At 43.4% G+C, this 14,461-nt stretch overlaps 1 protein-coding gene across 4 annotated transcripts in view; it reads left to right on the top strand.

Moving 5' to 3' along the window:
• The window catches only part of KLHL5 (kelch like family member 5), a 1,021,700-nt gene that overhangs the window by 903,667 nt on the left and 103,572 nt on the right, over nucleotides 1-14,461 (top strand). For all 4 annotated transcript variants that reach the window (XM_069631792.1, XM_069631790.1, XM_069631791.1 and 1 more), the window contains one exon: nucleotides 5,724-5,895. In XM_069631792.1, coding sequence (XP_069487893.1) covers nucleotides 5,724-5,895 — 172 coding nt within the window. The remainder of the gene's footprint in view (nucleotides 1-5,723; nucleotides 5,896-14,461) is intronic.

The following is a 14,461-nucleotide window of genomic DNA, read 5'->3' as shown; positions in this document are numbered from 1 at the left end:
CTCTAGATTGATCATTTTTTTCACATGTAGAGCCACCTTTCAGAGAAGACATCTCTGCCAGCTTTTTCCTTTTATTATCGAGTGTCATAAAGGTTGTAGTTGGTTGGTTGCCACCATGGGATGATGTAGATAGTTGTTGAATCATTTGACAAACTCTTGGCACTTTCATAGGGTAAAGCGAGCCTTTTTCGTTCTTTTAGGGCTTCCTCAAAGATCGTGCTTACCACCACAGGCACATTTTTTTTTCAGCCTGTGTCGGAATCACAGGTTTAGTCAATTGAGGAAGGTTTATTCCTTTATTTGGGGAAAGTGCACCTTTATCCTCTCTTGAGTCTTCTCCAGTTGCTGTGTCAGGTAGATCATTACAGACGCCCTGTGGGAGAACTTCACATTCCCTTAATTCAGTGATGTTGTCGTCTTCATATGTTGACATGTTCGTCAAGTCCACAGAACTGTCAATAGAGCCCGTGACCGCATCCGTTGCATCAATGTCCACTGACTTTGCCTCGTCCGAGGCCACTTTTGTTTCACTTCTTTTGTTGTTGACAACAGTTTTGTTTAACGTCACATTGACTGTTTTAATGTTGCGTAGGAATTTCCGTGAGTCGATTCCACGTTTCATTTTTTTTTAAGGTTGATTTTTGGATTTCTTTAGACTTTCACTCCGCATTAGAGACTGGGCCGAGGGGAAACCTTGAGTATTCACAGGTTTTTTGAATATGTCAAACACACCAGGAGAGTTGTCAAGTTCATCAATTATTACGGATGAGTTAGGCGCATTCACTTTCAGTGGATTTAGGCATACATTGGAAGATGACGCCATTTGAGGATCTTGCAAGGCCAAGTTTCCTGCAGCTTGACTCTCTTCTAGAATTGCAATAAACTGAGTGGACAGCGGATTCTTCTTCGGAAGTGGGGTACAAGTTTTTAGTGACACTAACAATCTCACTTCTTTCTCCGTTCCTCTTATCACAGTGGTATCTTCAATCCGTGAAACAGCTGGCAATATCATGCTTTGGGTAACTGACACCTCGTCCACAAGTGAGGACTCTGGTCTCACAGAGGCTGTATTGGGGCCTTCTTTCGTATTGCTCATCCCTAGCTTCACCAGCTCTATATCCGATAGAATGGATGGCGTGGTTGTGTTAACGAGCATGGTTTGCTCACAGAGTGGAGGAGATTGGCCTCCAGCATGACTTCGTTTAACACCTGAGGGGTTCTCCTAATTTTTTTGTTGGAATAAATTTAAGGCTTCTTTCGCCACCTCAGCTAGCAGTTTTTTATCCAAGTTGCCGTTTTTGGTGGAATCCGCCAATGTGTCTAAGGCCCAATCGATCTTCTTGTGCATCCCATAAAGGACCTCCTTATGGGTACTCTGTACATTTACAAAAGACACAATTTTAGTATTCATGGAGGAGACCATAGTTGAGAGATCTTTAATGTTTTCGTTGAGATGTTCATACATTTTAGTAAAAGGTGCCATTGAAATCATCATGGAGGACATGATAATTGATTGTAACTCTTTCATGAATTGGGCATATCTCGCAGCATCGTCATGCGACGCTTCATGTCGGATACGTCGTCTCTGATGATAAGTCGACTGTCTGACTTTTGGGAACGGTCGCTCCATTATGGAGGAATCGGAGGAAGATGAATCCGATGAGGCTACAAACACGTTTTTGCCTTGCGACGTTTCTTCACTTGCAGGGTTTGGCTGCACTTTAGGCGTTATATGCATCATTTTGCTTTTCTTTCTCTTTGAGCATCTAATATTGGGAGAGATGCTCGACTGAACTCTTCTGCGTTTGGGGAAGTTCGTTGCATCAGCAGCTTTCGTTTGTTGTAACTTTTGTGCTACAAAGTTTGTGGCCGCAGCATTTACAGTAGAGTACTCCAACACAGTGGCAACGGTTTTATTTGAATTGGAATTTATTCTTTCTTTATTCAGTTGAGTAAGATCATGCAGGACTTTATTTACGACGTCTAATGAGTTTCTTCTATTTTCTTGAACACGGGGCACTTTGTGAGCAGATGTCTTGATAAGCGGCTGAATGCAAGTAGTGCCCGACATTGCAAGCCTCCTTAAATCCCCGTCGTGGCACGAGGGGCAAAACACATTATACATATCCTCAGAGGAAAACACACCGTCCAAGCTAGGCAATGGAGAGGAGACTAGTTTTTCAAGTGCACTGAAGAAGTGAGGATTGGGGGACCCCAAGTTCACACAACTGCCCTTCCCCCCCCAAACAAACACCAGGACCTCTCGGCACACGGCCTCTCGCTTCCTCCATTTCAACCACATCAACCCCAACTGCTGGGTCTTGTGAAGTACTCAGGTCGTCATTAGTAGGTGTTAAGTGGGTGTAGGTATTTAGGGCACGCCACACTAACTCACGTAGAGGGATAACCTCTTGGGTGGGAGGCATAAGCATGGTTGGTCAACTCACTAAAACATCAGAGTCGGTTCTCAGCAAAGGAGCCACGCGCACATACACGTCGGCTCTTCCATCCGCCGTGTGAGGGCACACCACCTTTACAATGTTAGAGTCAGCAGCACCAGACACTTTCTGCATGTTATTGTTTCCTTTTGCGGCGTTCAACATACATGCCATACTGTCACTTACTTGGGTCAACGGTGGTAGCAAACGAGCACCCGGCGGTGAAAGTCACTCAGAATCAATGTCATGAGATCCGAGTGATGCAGCTTCCAGTTTTCGCCGAGCACGCATTTTTGAAAACGCTGCTTGCTTCATAGTAGCGCGCATGGTTCCACTAACTGCGCGGACTGCAGGCAAAGACACACGCCGCAGGCAGCCAAGCGCAAAGATCCACAAGGAGAGCAAAATAGAACACAGAAATGATGAAAGTCCAGCAAGGGCAAATGGCGAGTCTGAGGAGGAGGGCGCACCCCAGTCCAGTACTCCACGGACTTCCTCGGACTCTGCCAGACTCTGCGCCCGCTCCGCCGGGGGAAACAGGTCTTGTAGAGAGTCACGCCCAGCAGGATAAACACTGTAGAGTTACAGCAGCAGCCAGGAGAACAGACTCCACTCCCTTCACACCTCAGACTCTGCCAGACTCTGCCTTTTTTTCCAAACCCACAAAACTCTGAAAAAAAGAGTACTTGAAACACATTAGATGTTCATAGGTCAGTCATTTACTACCTTAATGAAACAAAACCACTCAGGAAAACTGATTAATTCTTTGTATCCCTAGCAAGTGGAAGAGAAGTGGATCCTGTCTCTAGAGCAACCATTGCTAGATGGATTGTAAAGTGTATACAACTTTGCTACACTTTAGCGAATAAATCACTACCTTTCACGCCTAGAACGCACTCTACATGTAGCACAGGAGCTACCTTGGCTTTTATTGCTAACCTACCACTGGAAGCCATCTATAAGGCAACTACATGGAGTTCAGTTCATAATTTCACTGAACACTATTGTGTTGATACACAATCTAGAAGTGATTTTCAGGTGGGACAAGCAGTGCTAAAACATGTTTTGTTTCTGTACCTTCAGTCACCCCACCAGCATCATCTTGTACCGCTTGCTAGTCTATGCAAATCATGTGATTCTAATCAGATTCACAAACCTCAGAAGACCAACATTACATACCTGTAATCGTCTTTCTGATGCTTGTATCCGCTTAGATTCACAAGTCCACCCTGCCTCCCCTCTTAAGGGGTGATGGTCAACACAAACATAGGTTCCACAACTGCACCACCTTATGACTCATATCTTATGACTCACTCAGGAAACCTCAGGACAATAAAAATAACAATCGGATGACCTTGCCGCGTGATGGATCATGTGTACTGTACACGTCACAACAGGGATAGTATTAAAGGAATGGTTCGCCCAAAATTTTTTATTTCAAAAATAGATAGGCAACATAAAAATAAAAACGATTGGCATTTTTTTTTTTCAAAGTCCCTATGTAAAATTTTGAGCAATTCAAGCTCAAAAATTGAAAAAGCAAGCACATCGGCGCATCCATTTTGTGAAATGACTGCCCGTCTGTGCTGGCTTTTGCAGCACTAATGAAGGAAAAGCCAGCCAGCTGTAGTAAACAAAAGCTACCAGTGGGTGGCTTTTCCTTCATTGGTGCCGGGACAAGGAGGACGGAGACTACAGGCAGAAAAGCTGCAGCTGCATCTCGGTAAGTGCTATTTATTAATTTTTTTAAATAAGCACTAGCTGTGGGTTTTTTTCTAAGTTTTCCAGGCTGGAGGAGCCCGGAAAACGTAGAAATAAAACCGCAGCTTTAAAAACGTTGTATTTATGTTTGCGGTCGCTTTTGAAGCGACCGCAAACATAAATACAACGTTATTGTGTTTGAAAACGCTGCGGTTTTTCTATCTAAGTTTCTCAGGCTCCTCCGAGCCTAAGAAACTTAGAAAGAAAAACCGCAGCGTTTTCAAACACAACCGCGTTGTGTTTCTGCCTAAATCTGCTTTCCCATTTGGGGCTCCCCGTGGGGAGCCCTAAAGCCCCAAATGGGAAAGCAGATTTAGGCAGAAACACAGCGGCATGTAAACACAACCGTGTTGTGTTTCTGCCTGCCTTTGCTTTCACTTTGGGTCTCCGGTGCTCTCCTGGGGGAGCACCAGAGACCCAAAGTGATAGCCACGGCAGGCAGAAACACAATGCGGTTGTGTTTGAAAATGCTGCGATTTTTCTTTCTGAGTTTCTCGGGCTCCTCCAAGACGTCCTGTTTTTGAAATCGAAAGAAATCACGTAATGCTCCACACGAACCACAAGATGGCGGCCTATGCAAAGCATGTGAATCTAAACAAAAGCATGTGAATCTAAACAGATACAAGCATCTGAACGAGGGTTACATCTATGTAATGGTGGATTATATATATGACTTTGGCTTTTTTTCACCTTTGCAGTTGGTGGCACACAGCAAGCACATGAATGACCTTGTTAAGCTGGGCACTTTCCTCTTCTCTTCCGGTATTCAGCTAGCATGGGGTGACCCAATACACAAGTGTGTGCCTAACAACTAACCCACACACTAGTACAGGACTGCAGTTGGAGCCGCACAGTTGCCATTGCTGGCGCAGAGGAGCAACCGGCACAGAAAGGACCAGCATAGGACAGTCACCAGCTAAGAGAACTGCAAAAGAGACAAGCACAGGAAAAAAAACACTTCCGAGAATGAGTTCTGTGCAGAATGCCGACTTATACAGTGTTTGTTTGAGAGTCAATTTAAAGAGTTCTGTAATGATTTTGACTGCATTTGCCTATCGCCTAACTACATCAAGAAAGCACTTTTGCTCTGTTTTCTGTGGCTAAACGGCTTAAATATTCCACTTGCAACCACCAGAATCAGAGGAAAATGTGTTCAAATAAACAGTTAAGCATTTTATGTCTGATTTCAAGACACAACCACTGTTGTATGTTATTTTGATAGGTATTTATACATCGCATATCTTCCAATGCTGGTGCACACATCACACCCACTGAGATGGTCGTAGTTGCCACTGCAACCCCAATATGCTGACCTTGTGGGGAGCAGTAGTGGGTTGCGAGCTGCCGCCCCTACATGCCAGAGATATGCTAGAACATATGTGGACGCTGGCACTTATTTATTTACAAATTAAGCACTGGATAACCTACTTCTAACATATTCTGGGCCACTGACTTCTGAACCTTGAAAGAAATGAAACCTCTCTTCATAATTTTAACAATCAAAATCATTTGTTTTTTTTACAGGTATGACCCTAAAACAGACATGTGGACTGCTGTGGCGTCTATGAGCATTAGCAGAGACGCAGTAGGAGTGTGCCTTCTAGGTGACAAGCTTTATGCAGTTGGAGGATATGATGGACAAGCCTATCTTAATACAGTAGAGGCCTATGATCCACAAATCAATGAGTGGGCACAGGTAAACAGTGCAGATATGGTTATGTGCCATAAATATTGGTTACACTTTTCTTTGTCTTTCCTTCTTTCATTCAGTTGTCATTTATTCTGCTGAGTTGTCTCTTTCTTCAACTATAGAATGATCTATGAATCATGTTCCATATTTCCTCAATCGAGACACATTCAGAATTGATATTCCTTGGTGAAATCATATTAATTTATTATTCATGTTGGTCATTTAACCCCTGTAATAATCAGAGTTTTCTCCACAGAACGATGAGAAGATTACATTGTTTCCCTTGCATGCATCTGGTAGGAATTGAAAGCAAGAGCTGCAACACCAGTGGCCGGGGTTTGTTGGAGGAGTTGCAGGTTGGGTAGAGGAATAGAGAACAGAAAGGGGTTGGTAACTGGCAGGCCGAGAGTATCACAAGGTGCCGTGCCGCAGACTCTGAAGAAAAAGTTAATTAGAAATGGAACGTGTTGGATGTACTTATTGATTGATTGATTAAATTATTTCTAAAGCAAACTCCGCAAACTGTATGGTTTCTAGGCGGTGATTAATAATGGAGCATCAGTTGAAGAATTGACCATTTATTCAAAGAATAAGGCTTTAATAGCTCATATAAGTGTTGTCAAATTAGTCATTGCCCAGACTCCAAAGGAAGGGCATTCCATTATATTGGTGCCTGGACTGTAAATCTTCGATTCCCAAACCATTGCTTTAGAAGGTGGCAAAGTCAGACGTAATTGGTTGGAGCATCTGATGGATCTTGTCATAAGATAGGTCTCAATTTTGTCCATGAGATGAGGAAGGGTCAGTCCATGTACAGAAATAGGTAAGGCAGCAGTTGTTTAGCAAAATGCAGGCCTGGACTGAAAGCCAATGTTAGAGCAAACCGGAGTGGGCTAATTGAGACAAACTTTCTAAGTCCAAAAATAAGTTGAATAATAGGGTTCAGGCCTCTGTTAAGACACCAAATCGATGTGATGGCTGCCGATATAGAAGGACTGCAATAATCCATTTTAGAGTTCATTGGTACAAAGTTGATAAAATGTACTCTAAAGAGTGTGATAGTTCATACTCATATCAGATTCTGAATATGTTCCCAATTTTCTCACACATTCTGCATAGGGGATAACTTGACCATAAACCATAGGCTCATCAGCAGGATTGGCAGGGTTACACATCAGGTGTGTGAGCCGTAATAGACAAACCTCTGGTTTAGAAGCATAAACTTTCTTTTTTGCTGTACCTGATCCAATTGCCAACATTTTTGAGTCCATAAGATAAAGAGGAGAACACTTCCTGATGTTTGTAGACACAATAAAATAAACATGTCATCAGCATAGGCATGATACTTAAGTGCAGAAGCATCCAGAAGATCAATAAGAGGGCATAGAGATACATTCAATAAAAGAGGGGAGAGCTTCAAGAACCTCCACGCTTCACTACCACAGACAAAGTGAATAGTTGACCAATATTTACCCTTAGATGGCAGATGACCAAAAAGGTACAATGCCATTCCAAAGTGGTGCCTGTAAATTGTACCAACAGAACTTTAACGTTACAGTGCCAGATTGTGGTTAATAGTTTCAAACCCTTCTGAGAAGTTCAACAAGATCAGAATCAACATGAGCCATTATTTGCGTCGGAAAGAATACTGCTCCAGACATATAAGTGGTGTCTAAGTCCTGTGACCAGGGGGGGTGCCAGATTGGTTTACATCCAAGATGTTAGTTTGCTCTGGATGTACCTGGAATTAATCAGTTACTGCTTTCTCTAGAATTTTGATGAGCCAGGGAAGCCTAGCATATGGGTCTAAAGCTATTAACAATTCCACGATCCAGCGAAGGCTTATTTAGGAGAGTGATGTTGATCATATATTTAAGACAGTCGGGACAACTACTGAATGCAGTAATATAGGGGCCAAGTGCTTCAGCATGCCTTTGATTGGCTATTGCCGGGAGAAGATAAATAAGACTATTAGGAGGATGGAATGCTATTAGCAAGTTGATACTCTACTTGTTTGACTTTAAATTAGATGACTTTATGAGTTTGAGGGGTCGGTAAGCTTACAAAAATTCATGAGCAGAGGATCCAAGGTATAAAAACAGCATTAAAAGGGTCAGCGTTTCTGTGGAAGGTTGATGATCCTTGTGGCATGCAGAGGACAATGAAATCTAGTTTGAGAGATATTAATGACAATAAATGCTTTTTTCCATCATAAATATCTTGTTTGTCGGTAGATTTGTCCCTTCTCATGGCAGCATCCATGTAGGATTTGCTCCAGAACTTTTCTGCATGCCTGCAGTTATGGTAGAGCGGAGGAAGCTCTAGCATAAACCAGGAGGGTGTTTCCTTTCTCGGTATGACCTTCCAAAAGGGGTGCAACTGAATTTGTGAAAGTTTCCAGCTGACACCATACATCAGGTTGTAGAGAAATTACATGAAATGTCTAATTTGAGGAACAGAGTCCTCACTTGTAAAGACTTTAGTTTCCTGGGGTCCCTGGAATATTTAACTAGTTGACTGGGTGTCTGCGTTAAGGTCTGTAAATGGAATACTTCGAGAAAAAATGGTCGGACCATGAAACGGGGCAGATTTCTATAAAGAGTAACTTTACATTTCGGGTGCATAATTTGGTCTAATCAGTGTCCCTTCTAAGAGTAGCAGTGGATGTAAAAAATGAAATTTCTTGAAAAGAAATTAGGTCCAGGGATTTTAAATTATCAGGTCTAGTTAGGCAATCTAACCAGAGGTTAAAATCTTCAAGAATTAAAAGATGGCATTTGTCCAGCCCCCAGGAGGATAGGAACTGTGAGAAGCTGATGCGAAACTTCGTCTCAAGCCCTGGGGTGGTAGCAGAAGAGAATACTAATAGTAAGATCCCTATTTACAGTAAAATTGCACAATATGCATACAGTATCAATCACATCGAGCTCGATGGAGCATAGTGAGATTCTGAAGTCATTCCGATATATTACTATTTCTATTGATCATATGTATTGCATAGTCGGAAGTGACCAATATTGATAAAGCTGCACCACAGTCCTCAGTAAACCAATTTTGTTAAGAACTGTATAACAATATTATAGTTCCCTATAAGATCAACTAGAGGATGGACATTACTGACAGCTGTTCTGGCAATAATTAGAGCACAGTCAGGGGGTAAAAACATCAGTTATTACAGAATATTGTTTGATGGGCAGTTGAGGGTGTCAGAATTAAGTTCCTCACACCCATTAGGTTTTAACACTCTATCTCTGGGAAGAGTGGTAACATTTCCCATCATTCTTCAAGAGACAAGTATAATAATGAACATGAAACGCCATTCGAGAAGCAAAAGTACTAAGATATTTGTGTTTAAGGTGGCTATATCCTCTAAAAGAGTGGAGCGATGCATGCGGCTGAAGCCCGAACAGGCATAATGTAGGCGCCACCCTTTTAGGCCAGTTGGGACCGGAAAAGGTCAGATTGCTATTGCAGTGCAGGCAGAGTAGGGAGATGTAGTTTTAGTGCCTTGAATTAGGATGGAAACAAAGCACAACCTTGCGTTCTTAAAGACAGTAAAACCAGGGGTGGACTCGGAACCAAAACAGGCCCTGGAAAAAATGTTCAAAGTGGCCCCATGTTACATATTTTCAGCAAGCCCAAAAATGTTCCTATGAGAAAAAAACCTCAAATAAAATAGGTTACCACACAAAAAAAGGTCCAGAGTGTAGAGGCCCACCAGGAAATTTCCAGAGTTCCCCATAGGCCAGCCCACCCCTGGTCTGGAGGCACACAAATTCCAATGCTCCTTATCATAGGAGAAATAATGACACAAATATTTCAAAACAAAATGCTTTTGTGCATTGGGATCTTCAGAGGATTACAATGGGGTGAGCACGCTCCTTAAGCAAGACTTTGAGAAAAAGCATGCATGCTGCTTTGGGGGGAATCTGTGTTTCCCCTGTTTAGTCCGAGATAACCACCTGTGGCGTCGCTAGCGTTCCTCCAATCAGATGAATTCACATAGCTTGCAATTGTTATTTATACGTCAGTGGTAAAAACGCTGCATCAGGACAAGCATGAACGAAACTACCATGACATGCTTTATGAAAGACCTCTGTGTTCATTCGTATTTTTGCCACCTACATGTTCGTGTTCCTGGTCATACATTTCACACTACCTCATAATGTCATTTGGCAGCAAAGGTTAAGGAAACTCTAAAAACAACTCAAAGGAAAGATGAGATAAATGGCATTAAAAAATCCCTGCTGACCTTGCAGCAACAGCATCACAGGCTTTACAGAAAGGTCAAAGGACATAACGTAAACAGCTGTATAAAACACAAACACACACGCGGCTATCACTGCAGCAGAAACGGGAAAATTCTCACATTTAGCTGCATATTCATTCCTGATACTAATATTATTATTATTATTAGTATTATTTTACTATTATCATTTTTAGTGTGAGCTTTTATAAAGCTGAAACTATTGCATTGGAGTACAGATAGGGAGAAATGGCATATGCGGAGGGGCACAGGGCATATAGGTGTTGTTCGGTTATTTGCCCACCCAGTGACTGCCCATGGCTATGCCAATCCCTACGGCCATTGCCACCCAGTTCCTACCCCTCTCCACCCAAAACAACTCCTCATGGGAACTCTTCGAGCTCGCTTTAATCAAGCCTTGTCATCAAACTTTGCACTGGAAGTGCCTGTTAGGGTTTTTTCAAAGCAGTCTTCGGAGAGTTAATGACTTAATTGGAGTTGTAAGTGCTACTGGTGTAATACACATTTCTTAACCAGTTTTACCTTCAGCCACTCGATTTATAAGCACTCGATATGAGGTCCTTCACTGTAGTCTTGTTAAAAACAAGCATTGGCAAACCCAGCGGTTTTGGCTTCTGTTAGTATTGGGCATTTGCCAGGCACTGCTATAAAATGCCCTTGCACCATTTTGCACCTGCTACCATACATGGCTGGGTAATAACACCACTGCAGTGACTGGCAATGCTTACTACAAAAGCCCTAACTGTTGGCATGGCCAATGCTTGTTATTATTATTATTCAGCTGCGGCTGGTGAAGTGTCAAAGTAGATGGGCGTACATATTTTCTCCGAAATGGCACGAACGAGTTTAGCAAGTGAGCCCAACCAATTTAAAGTGATTCCAAGGGAGGGTTGCCTTGGAGAAATGTTTTGAAAATAATGTGTTGAAATGGTGCATTTTTGCAGCACACATTTCAGAAAGAGTGATTTAAAAAGCCATATTGCTTTCTCTTTTTGCTTGTAAGCACGTTCCCTGTGCTAATGGCAGGGAAACTCCAGGAGGGGCGGTTGAAGGCTGTAGAGAAGCAGTCACGAGGGTCCCCCGCAAGGGGTGTATTGAACCCATCAGACGTAACAAGATATGCCAATGAACGTGTGTCTTCTGTTCTATGCAGTGAGTGGGATGTGGAGGTGCAGCTGTGACCTTTAGTACAGCATATCATTTATTTACGGCTTCAGGGCTTGTGAACTATGAACTCCAATGACCTTTGGGCTTTCGTTTGATATGATATAAAGTGTTACTGAATACGAAGATTTGGGAGACTTTGGCTCTTTCCCGGCCTAATTCATGAGCCATTGCCAGAAGCGGAACGCGCCAGCAACATATGGTGTGGTATTTCAGAAACGTTGCACCCTAGTGCAAAAAACATTCCTTCGATGCAGGGGCGTTGCTAGGGGGGGGGGGGCTAAGGGGGCTATAGCCCCTGATCTTTTGGTTGTAGCCCCGGATAGAATCTCAGGAGCTACAGCCAAAAGACTAGCTAGCCCCCAGTCCCAACAGTTCCGACATCAGCGTAGCCCCGGGTCTTTTCCAGACCTAGCAACTCCCCTGCTTCGATGCATTTTTGCACCAGAGGAAACGACTAGGTAAATATGTCCTTGCTGCAAACATGCGGTAGGAGAATATGATGTTTGCACTACGGCAATGTTTGCACTAGTGCTTATTGTCATTGCACTGCTGAGAGGTTTCTGTAATATGGCCTCTGAACTACCTTTAGAGCGGCCGCTCCAGCACCTTGTGTATCTTCAAGCTAAACTTCATCTTGAAAGTGAGCTGTGTATCCATTGTCCTGCGAATCAAAAGTTCCTTCATGAAGTGATATCGCATCAGCATCTCGCTTACCTTAGGCGATCCGACAATCGACATGATCGATCTTGCCAAGTCCTCACGCAGCCAGGGCCAGCTGCAGGCCCTGCTGACCTGCCGCTGCGCTGCCGATGTGTGTACTGGCACAAGCGGTTTCAATCCAGTGTGGTGCCCGGCACAGGAGGCCCTCATGCACAGGCACGGGCGCAGCGCTGCTGGGAAGAAGAAAAAAATAATTTGTCAGCGCCTGCCTCGGTTGGTGGTGGCAGCCGGCACTGCAGGCAGCCAATTCAACACAAACCACCCAGGCGGATGCGAAATCACGCGATGTGCTGTTGTGTGTATCCATCCACTCCAAAGAGGCCCTGCAGGCCAGAGGACTACCGGGGGATGTCCCGGTGGGGCAGTTCTGCCCTGAGTAAAACACTATCTGCAATTACACATGTTTGGAAGTAGAACCAAGGTACCTAGTAAGAAATGTCCATTTTGTTCAAAGATGCAATCAAGATCAAATTTAGCAGTTAAAGCATGCCAAATGAACGGACAGACATTATAAGAATTTCTGAATGCCGCACAAATCAAAAGCAAATTATGAGCATGTCTGAATAGAATGAAAGCAAGGTGTTACAAGCACAAATGCCACAGAATGAATTATTTGAGATACAAGCATTGGCAAAGCCAATAGAGTCCCAAGAAGGGTATGAGAGGAGACGAGCATTGACACAAGCTCAAAGTGTAGAAGGAACTGCAGGTTAAGAGGGAACCTGTATTGGCAAGAGCCTGAAGAGTACGGAAAGTGTAACAAAGGGAATCGTGGCCAATTAAGCCATGGTAAATTGTTGGAAGAGTATAATCCTGATGAAAGGAAGAAATTTCACTGTCAGAGGAAAGCAGTGAATATGTGTTGATGAAAAGCAGATAAGAAGGGGTATTGGTTGCGTGATCTGTAATGGGTGGACCGTGTGGCCTGACAACTGTGCCTAGACCAAGTGCCCCCTTTTTGGAAAAAGTAAATGAAAGTAACTATAAAGAAGCTTGTGTTATGCAACAGTCGCTTAATTGATTTGGAAGACAAGAAACACTTATTTTTGTGAACCAGTGAAAAGTACTGATAAGAGAGTTGGGAAGTGCCCCAAGGAATTGTGTTGTTTTTGAAGAGCTGGAAGATTTGAACTCTCTGGGAAAGGAATCGCGATACTTTGTGAGCTGTTTTGAACTTGGAGAAGGGGACGCTGATTGCAAGCCAAGAGCTGGAAGACATTCAGAACTTTATTTTGAACACTATTTATTTTGATGCTGACATCCTTAAACTTTGTATGCAGTTAGTTGTGAGGACAAGCATATTTGGACACAGACTGGCTTTTGATTTGGACTTCCTGACGCATACTATCCTTAGTTTTCTTTAGGTAGGGAAATCCCTCCTTAGCATAGGGCAAGCTAAACCTTACACCATCCTGACATTTAAGTTAATAAAACTTTGTAATTTAAAACTTGAACCTGCTGTCTGTGTCTACTTCATCTTCAAAATGCCTTCAGAGGAAGCAGAAGAGCACTAGGCATGTGGTGGGCCCGGTCACAACAAGATGTGCCATCCCCATAGTGGAAACAGCAGGTTGTGAGATGGCATGGGTCTGAGATGGCATGGACTAATCCTGAGAAGTAGGAGATCAGTAGTGGGAACAAGTAGTTTGTAATTCCCTCGGTTCACAAACCCACGCTGACCATCTGACGCGAAGAAATAGAAGATGAGAATTATCTGGAGGAGCACAGCCAGGAGACGTCCTGGGTGAACTGTGTGGAGCATTTCCCATCTCAGAGTTGCCAGACAAAGGCCATCTGTGGAGGAGAGACATGCAGCCTCACTTACCAAACTGGGTGCAATTCCAAGATGATGCTGATAACCCCTCTGACCTTTAAAGCCTTCCTGTGCACCGGAAGACAGCCTGATCAAAGCAAGAGCCAAGCACCTAAAACAGACAAGTACTCTATAATTTGGATTATTAGAGAACGATTACAAATCACCCAACTACAAAAGGCAAAAAAACCCAAATTACAGGGCACCAGTGAAAATACTAGGCAGGGACGAGGCTTTTCCCAAAGGGGGATACAAGGAGGTGTAAAATCTCGGAACAGTAGAGAAACCCAGAGTAAGGAGACAAGTCTGTGTACACTTCCTTGTTGCTGGATAAAAATTATTTGGCGGCCGTGCTGAAGGTAGCTCAGGAGTAGCCTGCTCTCACTTCCTTGCTTAAAGGGGTGAACCAAAAGGAAGGACAAAGTCATACGAGAGTAGTCTGGTGGAAAAATGTAGCGCCTGGATGGAATGTGATACACTATAAATCTGGGGGAACCTGAAAATCTCTTTCTGCTACTGTGGCTGGTCACGCTTTTTCACAAAAACGCCCTATTCTAAGATATTGAAGGGCATCCACTAACATGGCCCTTTGACCGGCAACCCAA

Source organism: Ambystoma mexicanum, chromosome 6q, assembly GCF_040938575.1.
Source record: "Ambystoma mexicanum isolate Mex_15411 chromosome 6q, UKY_AmexF1_1, whole genome shotgun sequence".
NCBI classification, from domain to species: domain Eukaryota; kingdom Metazoa; phylum Chordata; class Amphibia; order Caudata; family Ambystomatidae; genus Ambystoma; species Ambystoma mexicanum.
Note: the sequence above shows the minus strand (reverse complement) of the source record. Positions and strands in the feature narration are given on the sequence as shown.